This window comes from Podarcis tiliguerta (assembly GCF_965153285.1).
Source record: "Podarcis tiliguerta genome assembly, chromosome: 1".
Classification (NCBI taxonomy): Eukaryota; Metazoa; Chordata; class Lepidosauria; order Squamata; family Lacertidae; genus Podarcis; species Podarcis tiliguerta.
Window position 1 is genome coordinate 128,821,269 of NC_139534.1, and position 16,146 is coordinate 128,837,414.

The 16,146-nt window shown below is 47.0% G+C and overlaps 1 protein-coding gene across 1 annotated transcript; it reads left to right on the top strand.

Moving 5' to 3' along the window:
- Positions 1-170: 170 nt before the first annotated feature.
- AP5M1 (adaptor related protein complex 5 subunit mu 1) lies at positions 171-14,811 on the top strand. Its single transcript, XM_083437944.1, has 8 exons — positions 171-1,028; positions 3,989-4,637; positions 5,585-5,812; positions 7,018-7,157; positions 7,614-7,699; positions 12,467-12,582; positions 13,651-13,747; positions 14,677-14,811. Exons 1-8 carry the CDS (start codon positions 961-963, stop codon positions 14,757-14,759), a joined length of 1,467 nt encoding a protein of 488 aa, XP_083294070.1. The 5' UTR covers positions 171-960; the 3' UTR covers positions 14,760-14,811.
- Positions 14,812-16,146: the final 1,335 nt, after the last annotated feature.

Here is a 16,146-nt window from a genome sequence, read left to right on the forward strand (position 1 = left end):
GGCGCCCCAGTCAGCTGCTGCTGCTGCTGCCGGCGCTGTCGCCGCCGCCGGTTAGGCCCCAAAGCCGCGCCTCGGAGGAAGCGGGAAGGCCCGGCGGAGGAAGGCGGCCTGAGGGGGCTGAGGAGGCGGAGGCCGCTCCTGAGGAGAGGGGCGAGGGGAGGGGCGCAGGCCTGTCAGCAGCGTCACTGGGGGGCTTCTGAAAAGTGGGGCGCGGGGGGGGGGTCCCACGGAGCGAAGTGGGGAGGGGGGTCTCCTTCAGGTAACAAGGGTAGGAAGGTGAGAATATATATATATTTATATTTATATTTATATTCCATATATATATATTGAAAGACTGTTGGGGAGTTTAAGGCAGGGCTTTGGGGGGGAGGCATCTTCTCCAGGGGTCGGAAGACCCTCTAAATAGGGGAGCTCTGAATAGGGGAAGGGGTGCCCTGACCCCCTACTCTCTGCACTGCAAGAGCTTCTGGGACAGAAAAAGGGAGGGAGATATCTGGATCCTTGTGTCTGCTTTTTTTCCCTGATTGCAAGGGTGCAACTAGGGTGCATGCTCCCCATTGCAAGGGGATAGTGGGGTTGGGGTTCCTCAGCCTGGAACTGGTAGGGGGTCTCCGCTTTTGGAGCGTTGCCTTTGCTGATTTGCAAAGCTAGGGTGTTGTTTGGGGCGCCTGCGACTTTTTGAAGGCTTGCTACCCCGGGAAAGCGAATCTTTTTTTTAGTAGATTTGGGCTTGGGGCTCGGTTGGTGAGAGGGGCGCCCTAACCTGTGGGCCAAATCCTGGTTGCGGAACAGGGGAACACCGGTGCTCATCCACGGGGGAAGCTAGCAGTGTTGAGGAGCTGGGCGGTTCCAGATCCGAAATTTCCCTTGGCACCCGAATGATGCCTGCAAGAAGAAGCTCCTAGGCTACGTGGCCGTCACGGACGTGGTGATCCTTTGTGATCCGTTAAGCCACCCGCAATGGCCTTGAGGGGACTTTGGCTCGTCGGCCACGAACAAGGTTCCTGTGGCACCGTGCTGTTTTCCAGGTAATACGCTGTAGTGAACCTACGTAAGAGCTGGTCAGTATGTTCCTTTCACCACCCAGTGGCTGTTTCCCTGCCCACTTTCATCCATTGTGAAGCAGAACGGCCTCTTGTGAGTTGAACCATCATGTAAGGAGCATCTCTTTAAGTGACGGGTCATATCTCGATGACAGAAGGCTGTGCTTTTCATTCAGAAGTTTCCACCCTGGGCATCTGCAGTCAAAATAGATTGGGCAGATTCAATGAGAAAGACCCTCCTCCTCCGCCCCTCTCCTATTTTGGGTGGTGAGGTACATTGGTGGGGCCCACAGGAGGCAATTATTTATTCTCACCAATGTTTTGGTTCCAGGTCTATGTTTGGGAGTTTGCGTTGTGCAAGCATGAAAGGAATAACCAGGGGATTCCTAGCCCTCTAGTACAACCAGTGGCGTAGCGTGGGGGGTGCAGGGGGGGCCAGCCGCACCGGGCGCAACATCTGGGGGTTAGGGTTAGGGGGCGCAAATCCACGGGTTAGGGGGTGCAAATTACTTGCCTTGCCCCGGGTGCTTACAACCCACGCTACGCCACTGAGTACAACATTGTCTTCCTGAACAGGACCAAGAATGTGGTTGTCACCAGTGCAAGGCTGCAATCACAAAACCCTAGTGGCAACTTGCTCTGTGCGTTTGTGTCTCAGCTGCTCCAAAGGCCAGTGTAATTGACTATGAGCTCTGCCTCCTCTCCAGCTTCATGGCTGGAAAAAAGAGATTGGAGCTCATGGAGCTTAGCAGAAAAGAGTGGAACACTCTCAGTTGCAAGCAGAATCATGGAGCCCTTCCCCGTTTTTCTGGAGTGGCTATTTGGAATAGCAACACTCCGAACAATGCATAAAACAGGTTGGTGACATGTTCCTCCATATTGCAGAGAAAGACCTCAGAAACTACATCAAGTGTCCTAAACATAATGTGTACTCTGCCTCCAATATTATACCATTATCCTCCTGTTTCCCCACGGGGACCAAATTCTTGGCAACCTTGGATGGGCTACTTGCCCTGGGTCCTGCATTTACATAGGAACAAATGCCTTAGTCTGAGTCAGACCATTAGTTCACATAGCTCAATATTGTCTACACTGTTTGGCAGCAGCTGCCTAGGGTTTCAGCCATGCTTTTGCATGGTGGAGGAGTGGCGAGCGCCTCTCCAATCGCTATGCATGTGACATTGCATAAAATATGTATGTGGCACATGGTTGTGCAGTCATGCAGGTTCAGTGGTGCCTCTGGATACGAACGGGATCCGTTCCAGAGCCCCGTTCGCATCCTGAAGCGAACGCAACCCACATCTGCACGGGTCATGATTTGCCGCTTCTGCGCATGTGCATGACGTCATTTTGACCGTCTGCGCATGCGCGAGGGGCGGAACCCAGAAGTAACGCATTCCGTTACTTCCGGATCGCCGTGGAGCGCAACCCGAAAACGCTCAACTTGAAGCAACTTCAACCCGAGGTATGACTGTACCTAATTTTGCTTCCTCAGAAAGGAGGGGAAGAGTTTGCCTGGAGTGCCCATGTTATGGATGTGGGGAGAAGACCGGTCTATCCCAGTATACAAAGTCGTGATGAGCATGTGAACATTGCATGCACTTTCACTCGCAGTTCTCTGTTACTTTCGCATGAGCATTGGGAGAGTTAAAAAGAGAAACATAAAGAGCATGTGCCAGTTCTGTAAAATCTCTACACAAACTGTGATTGTGATTGTTGAGGTTCAGCAGTAATTGTAGTCTGCATTGTAGACTCAGGAATACTTCAGCCATCCTTCAGCCAAAATGGGAATTAGAGACAACAAATAAAAACCTTCCACCATGCCAGGTTCAAACACCGATTCCACATAATGCCAATTATCCCCTTTTGTTCATTCCTACTGTACTTTAAAGTGACACTGTCAACTTGATATTTGGAATTAAATTAATTTTGATGGGGGGGAAATTGAGCTTCTGACAGTGGCGTCTTTTAAAAATAATTACTGTACAAGGTAGTAGTTAAATCCAATTGTTTAATATAGAAAAAAAGGTTTTTCTGTTCTCCCGTGGATATTACAAGGGTTTGATATTTCTTTTACTCCTCTGAATAAGGGGGAAATTAACTATGTAGCTGTAGTTAATAAAGGAAGATACAGAAGCAGTTGACAATCAGTTGACAAATCAGAACCTACAGACAGCAGTAAAGGTTTCTCAAATTTAGGGGTCTGGAAAAGGACATGAGCACAGAAACAAGTGAATTGTCTGTTTTATTGGTAATAAAACTGTAAACAGGCAGGGCTCCAGATTTACCAAAGTATTGGGTCACAACTCAAGCCTTGGAGAGCTTGCAAAGCCTCATTCCCCTGGGTATAGATAACATCTTGTGTGAAGTGGAACTTCAGATGAAGGCCTGTGTGTACAATGGCCTGATTCATGCTGTGAAAAGGACTGTGCCAAAACAGCCATTGTGCGGATAGGTGTCTTCATGGAGCCTCCACCTCGCTTGTGACTTGTAAAAGCAGCTTGGTGAACCAACCCCTTAGGAGTTGGGTCAGTTTGGTGCCATGCGGCTCAGACCAATTTGGAGCATGCAACAACAGCAGCAGCAACAATTTTATTATTTGTACCCCACCCATCTGACTGGGTTGCCTCAGCCACTCTGGTTGGTTTCCAGCAGATAATGAAACACAATAAATCACCAAACATTAAAAACTTCCATATACAGGGCTGCCTTCAGGTGTCTTCTATAAGTCATATAGTTATTTATCTCTTTGACATCTGCTGGGAGGGCGTTCCACAGGGAGAGTGCCACCACCGAGAAGGCCCTCTGCCTGGTTCCCTATAACTTCACTTTTCACAGTGGGGGAACTGTCAGAAGGCCCTCAGAGCTGGGCCTCAGTGTTTGGCTGAATGTCTCAAGCAACGTAATGTTAACTTTCCTGCAACCTGTGTGCTTCCACATTGCAGGCGTTACCCCACGGTTGAAAAGCGAGCAAAATGCCTCAACGGAGCAAGTTATGTGGCCGTGCCTGAAGACAGCCCTTTCCTTAAAGCGCTGCTTTTTGAACTGAGGCTGGCCGATGAAGACCAGAGCTTCATAGAGCGTAGGGATGGCTGCTCCCGAATCAACAAGACTTCGGTCTATGCCCTTCAGACCGAAAGCGGCGAACTTTGGCCTGTGGTGGCCTTCCAAAAGAGCGGGTTGGTTTACGTCGGCCTCCCGTTGGTAGAGCAGCCCTTGGCACCGCGCCCACCTCTCATCAGCATCAGCGGGGTCTCTCAGGCTTTTGCGGTCTTGTCGGGGCTGCTGGCTTTCATGAACTCCAGCCAGAAGAGCAAAGCGGAGAGGACTTCCAAAATTGGCCAGCTCCCAGGCTTGCTTATGCAGAGCTGTCCTCTTGGCACCCCGCTGGATACGAACTTGAACGGCTCGTCATTGGAAAGCAATCACGTTGCTCCAAGTAGCCATCCTCAGAAACCACCGGCTTGGAGAACCAGCACGTACAAGGGAAAGCCTCACGTTAATGTCTGCATTACTGAAAAAGTCAAGTCTGTGCAGTATGACAAAAGGGATGTGTCAGACATGTGGCAGGTTTACGGAACTGTAACTTGCAAGGTGAGACACTTTCTGGCGCAAATCTCTCTAACCTATTTGACACATGAATGCCCCTGGAAAAGCAAAAATTCAGCTCATTTTTATCTTGGCATATGGGGAAGCTGAACCTAATATTTTTAATGCTTCAGCATGCCGCAGAGGAAATGCTTCTTTTTTTAGATTTGTGAACTATACCAAAATGAAAATCTCGCTTTACAGATATGCTCTTGCGTATCTCCCTCCTAGTTTTGCTAGCTGAATAAAGAGTTAAAAGATGCCACTGCTAATTTCGATATCATTTTTCAGTGTTTAGATTTCATCCTGTGGTGCTTGCATTATTCATCCTCATAATAGCCCTGCGAGCTGAGAGACACTGTCTCAGTTCAGACATTGGAGGTTGTACTTGTAATAAATTACAATAGTAAGAATAGTAATGAAAGCGATAATACAATTCTAGTTATAGTCAGCAACATCTGGAAGGTCGGAGGTTCCTCTTAAAGGGTAAAGGGACCATTAGGTCCAGTCGTGACCAACTCTGGGGTTGTGGCGCTCATCTCGCTTTATTGGCCGAGGGAGCCGGCGTACAGCTTCCGGGTCATGTGGCCAGCATGACTAAGCCGCTTCTGGCGAACCACAGCAGCTCACGGAAACGCCGTTTCCCTTCCCGCCGGAGTGGTACCTATTTATCTACTTGCACTTTGATGTGCTTTCGAATTGCTAGGTTGGCAGGAGCAGGGACCGAGCAACAGGAGCTCACCCCATCGCAGGGATTCGAACCGCCGACCTTCTGATCAGCAAGTCCTAGGCTCTGTGGTTTAACCCCCAGCGCCACCCGTGCCCCCGCTATTAACTATTTAAAGGGAAGCCTTTCTAAGAGGTTGTGAATTGGGCCGTTCTCTAAGGAGGTCTCTTCCGTTCTCATGGATAACTAGGGATGCTTTGAAGACTTCTTTTTTTTGTCTTTGAAGTGCGACATCGAAGGCACTGCTCCCAACGTGACCATCAGCTTGAACCTCCCTGCCAACGGCTCTCCTCTCCAGGATATTTTGGCCCACCCTTGCGTCACGTCCCTCGACTCCGCCGTTCTGACTTCCAGCAGCGTTGACGTAATGGACGACTCTGCCTTCAGCGGGCCTTACAAATTCCCTTTAATACCTCCTGCAGATCCCTTCGACCTGTGCTTTTATACTTCCCAGGTAAGGCTGCACGATTTGCAATGTTAATCCGGCGGCGGGGTCAGGCACTTGCCAGAGTCGGTACCCCAGCAAGAGGCGCCAAGATCCCCTGGCCCTCCTCCTCCTCCTCGCTGTTCCTCCACCCTCTGGCCTGGTGAGGATGACCAAGTGAGCAGCAACAGCAGTGAGGATAAGGAGCAGCTTGCACCACTGGTGATGAAGTGGTGGTGATCGGGACCTGATCCGGAGAAGGAAGACGTGGGGGAGAGGGAGGATGATGGCCATCTGTCATGGATGCTTTAGCTGTAATTCCTACATTGCAAGGGGTGAACTGGGTGGCCCTTGGGATCCTTTGCAAGTCTAAGATTCTATGAGCAGGAAAGAATCTGGGCTGGCACACTTACCAGATTTATGAAGGCTGCAGAAGCAAGAGACCTGCCTGCCTGCCTGATCAGTTATCCATTGAAAAATACTTATCATATGTGCCCGTCTTGGCCTGGGTTATTTATTTACAGCATGGCACCACGTAATGTGAAGTTTAAGGGTTAAAAGCAACACTTTTAAGCTGGGCGCTGTCAGACTGACACAGCACAGGTGCAATATCATCAAATTATCAGTCCCGGTTAATAATCTTGCGCCCCTTTCCCGGACCAACTGTGGTTTCCGGACTGCTTTTAAATGCAGCTGCACGTACAGAGATTTACATCTATGGAAGGCAAAGTTACAATCACACCTTCCTGTATAATAACATGGTCTTTCATAACAAAGCCTGGTCTCTTCTCATCTCTGTCTCTCTGAAAGGAATCTGCAAGTTAGCAATGGCCCTCCATCTCATTACATGCTTTGAGTGTGGCATTGGGCAAGTTTTTGGCCTCCATCCTAGAATTTTTTCCAGCACCCTGCTGATCGGTGGTTTAGAGAATCTAGCTTGCAAATGAGTTGTTAATTCCTGTTTTCCATCAGAATTAAGCACTTTCTGCCTAATTATCTTACTGTTTAGCAATCAGAGAGTTTATATCTGACATCTGGAAGCTGTCAACCCATTTTAATTTTATTTATTTTACTTTATTCTAGAATTTGCACTCTATCATGCCTCCAAAGAGGCCTCTGGGCAACTTCAAAACCTGCAACCATAAAAAAAGCCTACAACCACCAATTGATAAAACACATAAGAATGATTTTAAAATATGAATATAAGGAATTCAACTCTCTTTCCTCCCGCTCAGGTGCCTGTTCCACCAATTTTGGGGTTTTATCAGCTAAAAGAGGAAGAGTCACAGTGGAAGTTCACCGTTCACCTGAAGCTTCATGAAAGTGTGAAAAACACTTTTGAGTACTGTGAGGCCCGTATTCCCTTTCTCAACAGGTGAGAATCATGCAGTTGTCCCCTCTTTTCTGGGAGTGGGATTTTCAAGAACCAACATGTTTCCCTCCTTGGGTGCAGGTAAAAGTTGCTGTTGGAACGAGGCTCGAAATAGAGCATAGGACAGATCATATCTAGCCCAATGTTCAGAAGCCATTGACCTTCCAGATCTTGCTCAGTCCTCACAATGGGCAATGAGTAAGGACCGGACCAGCAGTTCACCTTTTACCAATATGATGGAAATGGGAGAGGTGTCTCCACTCGCCCTACTGCTGGAACAATTTGTAACGGAGGAGTGACGAAGGCTACTGCTTACATCGTCTCCTGGTGCAAATGTTTAATTTGAACCAAATTCACCTCGTACAGAAAGAGTGCACTGTTACCGGTTATTTAATGAAGGGGTTCCAGGTAAGCCCCAGGTTGCTGTAATGGGGTTTCTTCTTCTTCTGTTGGCGACAGGGGACCCATTACACACCTGGAATACAAAGTCAGCTACGGCCAGCTGGAGGTGGCGAAAGAGAAAAGCTTGCTGGTTTGGGTCATAGGTAAGATAAAACCTATCCACACACCCCTTTCCTACTGAAGGATGGCTGCGTACTGAACTTGTTTGAAAAGGCATCACAGCCACCTTGCTGGCTGCTCCATCCACTCTTGGGCCATGGGAAGACAAGCCAAGTCCTCATTAAAGCCCTTTCCCTCCCAATGGGCTTTGCCAACCAGGACTTCTTTTACTTCTCTAGCACAGAGTTGGGGGCCAAGAGTGTGAGCTCTGAACTCAGGCCAGGCATGCTCTCATCTCAGGCAAAAACTCCGTACATCCCACTTTAGGCAGCCCACTGGTCCTCAGTTTCCCCTCCTGTAATGTGGGGGGCAATGATAATTCTGACCTTCCCCACAGAAATATCATTAGGATTATTTATCTAGTGTATTTGAAGGGCGCACTCATAAATTACTGTCACTATCCCTCCTCTCAGCCATCACAGCCCCTTCCTCCATATTCTCTGCTCTGCCTTCCTGCTTTCTCCTTAACTAGCCTTTCTCCTCCTCTATTTGGTTCCTATGTGCCTAAGGAATAGCCTTGGGACATTTTAAATTTATAATAATAATAATTTTATTATTTATATCCCGCCCACCTGGCTGGGTTGCCCCGGCCGCAAACAGATTTTGTTTATCACCTTTCATTGAAGGGTTGCTTGCTATGAAGCATCTCAAAGCAGTTCGGCGAGAAAAACATCAACAGTAACATTGTGTGTAAAAAATAAATTCACATATAAAAGCAATATCAGAGCCAATACAGATGCAGACTGGGATAAGAATATCCCCTTGATGGTCTTCATTAGGCACCAAAAGAGCAGTAGACAATAGGTGCGTGTAAGTGGAAGGAGGTTCAAAGTATAGGTGTGACCAGTGTAAAGGTCCAGTTTCTACATACATGCAACATTTTCTTCTTATGCTGCCTTTCCATAGTTAAAACCATGCTCCTGGGGGGAGGAAATGTTGCAGAATTCGAAACACAAGAGAAGGTGTCATAAGCAATAAAGAAAACACCAGAAAGTACACAACCAAATTTCCACATAAATCATAATGAAGGTACAAAATAAAGGTACAAAAAAATCAATATCAAAACTCCCTAAGCAATCAGCCCAAGAGTCAATTCAGCAGCCTCTGCTTTTGTAGCTGGAGTCAGTCTGGGCCCTGCCCTCCCAGGCCAGGTGGGAGAAGGCCTGCAAGGCAGGGAGCAGGGTCTTCCAGGACTCACAGCCAAGCTGTGGAATGGACATTCTGTGGAATGGACCCTCTGGTGAGATTGTGCCTGCAAGAAGCCCTATCCTGCAGAGTAGCGGCGGCTGTCTAGGGAGTTCAGTTGGGTCCCTGTTATCCGTGATGCCAAAGGTTCAACCAGCGACCCTAGATATGCTCTGCCACTGAGCCTAAAGCACACGCGTCTTGCAGGTAGACAGGAGGCAACACAGTTTTGGGGGGTGGGGGTGGCGAGAGCTTCTATCATCACATCTAAAGAAAAACCAGCCAGAAAGCTGGATTTGGGGAGAAAGACCCCCATGGAGACATAATAATAATAATAATAATAATAATAATAATAATAATAATAATAATAATACAGTGGACGCTCGGGTTGCGAACGTGATCCGTGCGGGATGCACATTCGCTACCTGCAGCGTTGCATGTCTGTGCATGTGCAGGTTGCGATTCGGCGCTTCTGCACGTGCACACAGCGCCATTTAGCGCTTCTGTGCATGCACGACCACCGAAACCCGGAAGTAACCTGTTCCGGTACAGTGGTGCCTCGCAAGACAAAAAGAATCCGTTCCGTGAGTCTCTTCATCTAGCGGTTTTTTCGTCTTGCGAAGCAAGCCCATTAGCGGATTAGCGCTATTAGCGGTTTAGCGGCTATTAGCGGCTATTAAAGGCTTAAGGGATTAGCGGATTAGCTGCTAAAAGGCTATTAGCAGCTTAATGCCTTAGAAAAAGGGGGTGGGGAGCGGAAAAAAACCCCAGGAATCGCAAGACATTTTCGTCTTGCAAAGCAAGCCCATAGAGAAATTCGTCCTGCGAAGCACCTCCAAAACAGAAAACCCTTTCGTCTAGCGGGTTTTCCGTCTTGCGAGGCATTCGTCTTGCGGGGCACCACTGTACTTACAGGTTTCGGCAGTCTGTAACCCTAAAAAACGCAACCTGAAGCGTCTGTAACCCAAGTTATGATAATAATAATAATAATAAATAAAATAAAAATAAAAACAACCTTTATTGCCACTACACCACCTGTGTGCAGTGAAATTAAACGAGCCCCCCTCCCCACCACACATACACCCAGTCTTGTTTGCGCTCTGTGTGCTTGTTGGAAGGCAGTTACACCACTATTTCCCCCCATTCAGCAGCCCAACAGCCCACGGATAAAAACTGTTCTTTAACCTGTTGGTGCGGCTGACTATACTTCTGTATCTCCTGCCCGAAGGTAGGAGATTAAAGAAGTGCTCCCCAGGGTGTGAGTCGTCCCTCAGAATTTTCCTCGCTCTCCCGAGGCAGCGGTCTCCCGCGATGTCATCTAGCAAACTCAGAGGACAGCCCATGATGTCATGTGCGGCCAGCAACTCCTTGAATAGACTTGAGCAAATAATTCTCAGCGCTCGGTCTGATTTATTTCACAGGCCTATTGTAGTTCCCATTTACTCTGATTCCCACAAAAAGAGCTGGATTGTGCTTTATTAGCGTCACGGGTGTCGCACTTTGTGAACAAAGTTCCCAAGCTGCATTTGTCAGATACGGGACACTTAATTCTTGGAACTGCTTATTCCGATAATTGGGTTAGCCAAAATTTAAAACATTGGCTCAGCCTCGGAAAATCTTAAATGGCACCTGAGGATATTTTCCTCTTGGTTGTCGAATTCCCTCTTTGCCCCGCAGCCCCTTCCTAGGTTGCCTTCAGGCAAACCACAAACAATTCTATCCGCCTCAGTCCTTGTTGCCTCCATCTGCAGTATGGGGATAAAAAAATACTGACCTACATTATGAAGCTTGCGGTAAGGGGGACTGAAATAAACCTTAACAATGTGAAGCGCCTGGAATATTCCAATGTCAGGTGTCAATTCTAAATGATGCAATGTATTTATGTCAACAATTTGTATACCACTTTTTTTTTTAATAATATTTTTATTAAAATTTTCACATAAAAGAAGAAAAAGAAAAATACACAAATAAAAACAATTCACTTTTCATAGTATTTCTTTGTATACCACTTACACACAGTGGTCTCGGAGTAGCATACTGGTGAGCCAATACAATAAGACAAAAATTTGTTAAAATCAGAATTCAGTTAAAATGCCTGCCAAATTTTTAATTTTTTATTTTTAAACTAAGTTTTGAAGGTGCCGCATTTGTAAGAACTCGGTCATTTAGTGCTGCGGTGCCTAAACTTTAGAACTCCCTGCCTGGTGAGACCTTCCCCATGCTCTTTTCAGCACCTGCTAAAAACATTATTAGAAACAAGCTTGGAAAGCTGAGCAAATTTTAATCTGTTTCAGTATTTTAATTTTTGTGCGTTTTAAAGTATGCCTGCACATTTTTCTTGGTTTTATTGTTTTCTCTTTTTGAAACCACCTTGAGGTTGTGTGTGTGTGTGGTTCTTTTTTACAATCAAGCAGTGTATAAATTTTATGAAATAAAATAAATAAACGGGGGGGGTTCCGTCTGACCTCAAGTGGAAGGGAGTTCCACAGAGCGCCTGCTGGTTATGAGCTGTGCATTCAAGCCATGGGGAACCACTAACAGTTATTCCTAAAATTTCTTCTTCCTCTTCTTCTTCCTCTTCTTCTTCCTCTTCTTCTTCTTCTTCTTCTTCTTCACAGCATTGGGGCAGTACAGTGGTACGAATGCCTCGGAAGATGAAAAACTCGCAAGACGAAAGAGTTTTTCGTTTTCTGAGTTGCTTCGCAAGACGGATTTCCCTATGGGCTTGCTTCGCAAGACAAAACGTCTTACGCCTTTTTTTTTAAACCGCCAATGCATTCCTACAGGAAACCGTCAATACACATTGGTGCTTCGCAAGACGAAAAAACTCGTAGAACGAAAAAACTCGCAGAACGAATTAATTTCGTCTTGCGAGGCACCACTGTATTTGCCTGTAAACTGGATTTAGGTCGAAAGCAGAGGTGCAGGTGTGGCCAGATCCATATGTTTAAACCAGACAGGAAGTGGGGAGGGTGACTGATTTAAAGATCGATGGGCCGGGATTGTTTCAGCCTTCGCTCAGGACTTAAAGTACCCCAGGTGGGGCTGCCCCAACAGTTCTTACAAGTTATGAGTGGTCCCTTTAGGAGCTGGTTCTCATGGGCTCCAAATCTTGGGCTTCACCCCCCCTTCTTAGAAGTTGTAAAGGTAAAGGGACCCCTGACCATTAGGTCCAGTCATGGCCGACTCTGGGGTTGCGACGCTCATCTCGCTTTATTGGCCAAGGGAGCCGGCGTACAGCTTCCGGGTCATGTGGCCAGCATGACTAAGCCGCTTCTGGCGAACCAGAGCAGCACACAGAAACATCGTTTACCTTCCCGCTGGAGTGGTACCTATTTATCTACTTGCACTTTGACGTGCTTTCGAACTGTTAGGTTGGCAGGAGCAGGGACTGAGCAACGGGAGCTCACCCCGTTGCGGGGATTCAAACCGTCGACCTTCTGATCGGCAAGTCCTGGGCTCTGTGGTTTAACCCACAGCACCACCCGCGTCCCTTCTTAGAAGTCTTACATAAATGCTATTGCCATTATTACGATTCTGAAACCTTTTTTTTTTTTCTTTTAAAGGACAAAAATTCCCCAAGTCATTGGAAATATCCCTTTCTGGGACTGTCGCTTTTGGCGCCTTGAATCAGGAGCAGCAGATTGACCCTGTGTGTACTGGAAACACCACTTACATCAAAGTAAGTCGTCAGCTTCAAGAGAAGCTGGGTCTTAATTGTGCAGTTGTGTGTTGTCGTCGCTCCCCCCCCCCAAAAAAAAAAATAATGGATGGACTTGGGCACTCTTTTCATCAAGAAACTTTGTAAGGGCCTTCAACCTGGATATGGGTGGATGTTAGGAAACAAGAGGGACATTGGCATTTTCCGTTCCTGTCATCCAATTCTACTCACTTATGTGCAGGAATACCAAAACAGTTCAAGGGGTGTGAGAGCCTTCACTAGCTGTAGGAAGTAACCTCCTTGTGCAAAGATTAGGTAAAGGTAAAGGTACCCCTGCCCGTACGGGCCAGTCTTGACAGACTCTAGGGTTGTGCGCCCATCTCACTCAAGAGGCCGGGGGCCAGCGCTGTCCGGAGACACTTCCGGGTCACATGGCCAGCGTGACATCGCTGCTCTGGCGAGCCAGAGCCGCACATGGATACGCCGTTTACCTTCCCGCTAGTAAGCGGTCCCTATTTATCTACTTGCACCCAGAGGTGCTTTCGAACTGCTAGGTTGGCAGGCGCTGGGACCGAACAATGGGAGCGCACCCCGCCGCGGGGATTCGAACCGCCGACCTTTCGATTGGCAAGCCCTAGGTGCTGAGGCTTTTACCCACAGCGCCACCCGCGTCCCTTGTGCAAATATTAGATACACCATATTTTCCTGTGTATTAGACGAGGTTTTTTGACTCAAAAATCATGTCAAAAAACTGGGGTCGTCCAATACATGGATAGTGGCATGGGGGGGGGAGCGCACCAGCCAGCTGGTTGGGATTGCAACTTCCTCCGATGTCGCTGCATGCAGGAAATGATCTAAGGAGTGTTTCCTGCCCGCAGCTGCGTGGGGGGAGAAGCTCAACAACTTTGGGCCATCTCCCCTCATTTTCTTAAAATGGTCCCCAAAAATGGGGGGGGGGGGTCTTATACATGGGGGCATCGTATAGACAGAAAAATATGGTATATTCTACCTAGTCTATGGGGACAGGGAGGTGTTTGAGCAGACATGAGGATCTGTACATCTTACTGTTTTCTGCTTGGCTGCGCTTAGCTTTATTTTAGAATCCTGGATTTCACGCTGACCGGATGTTACACAGACCAGCATTCCATCCAGGTCTTTTCCTCAGGAAAACCAAAGATCAGTACAGGTGAGCAGGGTCACATCTGCCGCTGGTTTTACGTTAAAACAGAAGGACACCTTTAGCAAGGTGTAAATAGGTGAACTTGCCTTGGGGCCTCCATTTCAAAATTGCCTTCTGCAGAATTTATCATTATTATTGTTATTAATTAAATTTCTACACCACCCGTCATGCGATGATCACGGTGCAGATTGCCGTATAAAAACACAAAAACGCAACAGAAACAATAACACACACACACACACAGTTTGAAAGGCCATAGATTTAATTAGAAAAGGAAGGTTTTTGCCCATCGCTTAAAGATATATAATGAAGGTGCCTGTCGAACCTCCCTGGGGAGAGCATTCCACAAGCAGGGAGCCACTGCAGAGAAGGCCCCGTTTTTGTGTTGCCACCCTCCGGACCTCTCGAGGAGGGGCCAACACGAAGAAGGGCCTATGATGTTGATTGCAGGGTCTGGGTCAGTTCATATAGGGAGAGGCAGTCCTTAGGTATTGCTGTCCTGAGCCATTTAAGGCTTTATAGGACAAAGCCAGCACTTTGAATTGGGCACCTGCCACCCATCTGGTCTAAGGAACTGCCCACTAACAGAGCCGCAGCCTTACCTGGATTGAGCTTCAGTTTGTTGGCTCTCATCCAGTCCATTACCAAGGAAAGACACCGGTGCAGCGCTTCAACTGCCTCACCTGCAGATGTAAAGGAGAAATAGAGCTGTGTGCCATCAGCATATTGCTGCCAAAATGCAGCTTTCAACTATATGATTTATTTATTATGTCTAGTATAAAAGTGTTTTTTTAAATTATGAAATTACAAGCTCAAATGTATTTTAATCATTTGTGTGTTTTGAGATATTGTATAGTAGCTTATTTCTCTCTCTCTCCCTCCCTCCCTCCCTCTCTCTCTCTCTGTGTGTCTGTGTGTGTTTATTTTAATTTCAGCTCGAGAATTGCTTTCTTCAGATTACTACATCTGGAATTCCAAAGCCCCGGCACCTGTAGTGTATAGAACTTTACTTTTCTAATTTCCCCTCAATTTTGTACTTGAAATGGGAAAAAAGTACTGAAATGTTTTAACTGATCTGTTCATTATTTAAGACCGTGTTGGGGGGGGGGGGGAAACAACAAACATCCTTATTTCGCTTAAACGTTGTTTATTGTTTTGTGAGCCCACACACCCCTTTCGTACCTACCTGTAGTCAGTGACATTGTAGGCTTTCTTTCACCACCAACACATCCTCAATGGTCTGCATCTGGTCCTCCTACCTTTCTAGAAATCTAGATATAGGAGTGCTGTGGAGTGGGATCTTTATTAGGGGGGGGGGCAGGCTCTTGCAGGTGTTGTGGACCTTAGTGTTATAGCCTTTTCCACCTCCTGTTGAGCACAACCATCTCTCCTCTTTGGCCAAGCCCATTTGTAAAGAAACCTGTATGAAGTAATACTGTTTTTAAAGTAACTCCGTGCATGTGCAGAGTGCCTTTCACTCACCACTGAGCAACTGCAGTCTGGCGCTGTGCCACTGGAATTCTAGAGCTGGGCTTCCTTCCAGGTCTGTTCATCCATTAGGAAAAACAGAGCAAAGTATTTGATTCTTGACTCAATTCGGGTTCTTGAAATGGATCTTTAAATCTGCAAGCCTAAAGGTAACACTACAAGCCTGTTACATTAGTCGGTGCAAGTTGACAAGGGGTGAAGTCCTTTTCCAAAGGTCACAGTGCGGCTTTCAGCATAAAAACACAAAATGCATAACATAATGAGAAACAGTTGCCCCCCCCCCCCATTTAAAAGGCCATAGATTGTCAGATTCTGCTGCAAAACATTCTGACCAGCTTTAACAGCTTCCAAGCTCCTAAACCCAGAAAGCAGAAGAACAAACTATTTCAAATTTAGTAGAACAGAGAAGTCACAAAAGCTGCATGCTAATTCTGCATTAAAAAAAAAAATACTCACTGGTATCTTCAGGAATACAGGAAACGGTTTCAGCAGGTTGTTGGGATAAATGGGCAAAATTGCGAAAGGTGGGGGGGGGGGACTTTGGGACCCTGGGGAGTAGCACAAAAGGAGAGACAAACAGCACCTTTCATCACCAAGCACAATGGCCTGACTTTTGTTTAACTGTGCTGCTGTGTGATAAATAAGATCAGTGATTGTGTATGGGGAGAAGTTTCAAAAACTATAATTTGAAAAACTGCTCAGGTTGAGATACCAATCTGACGGGTGGTTCAGCATCATAAAGAGGAGATTGATTAGCGCAAGCCATGATGCTCAGCCAAAAAAAGACTGCCTGGCAAAACTTCTGAAAGGACAGCCAGGGTGTGCTGAAATTAAAACCCCCTGTTTCTCAAAGATACCATCTAGGAGATACCACCTGTATGCAGACATTAGTTTGCTTCTTGGTAGTTAGAATATGT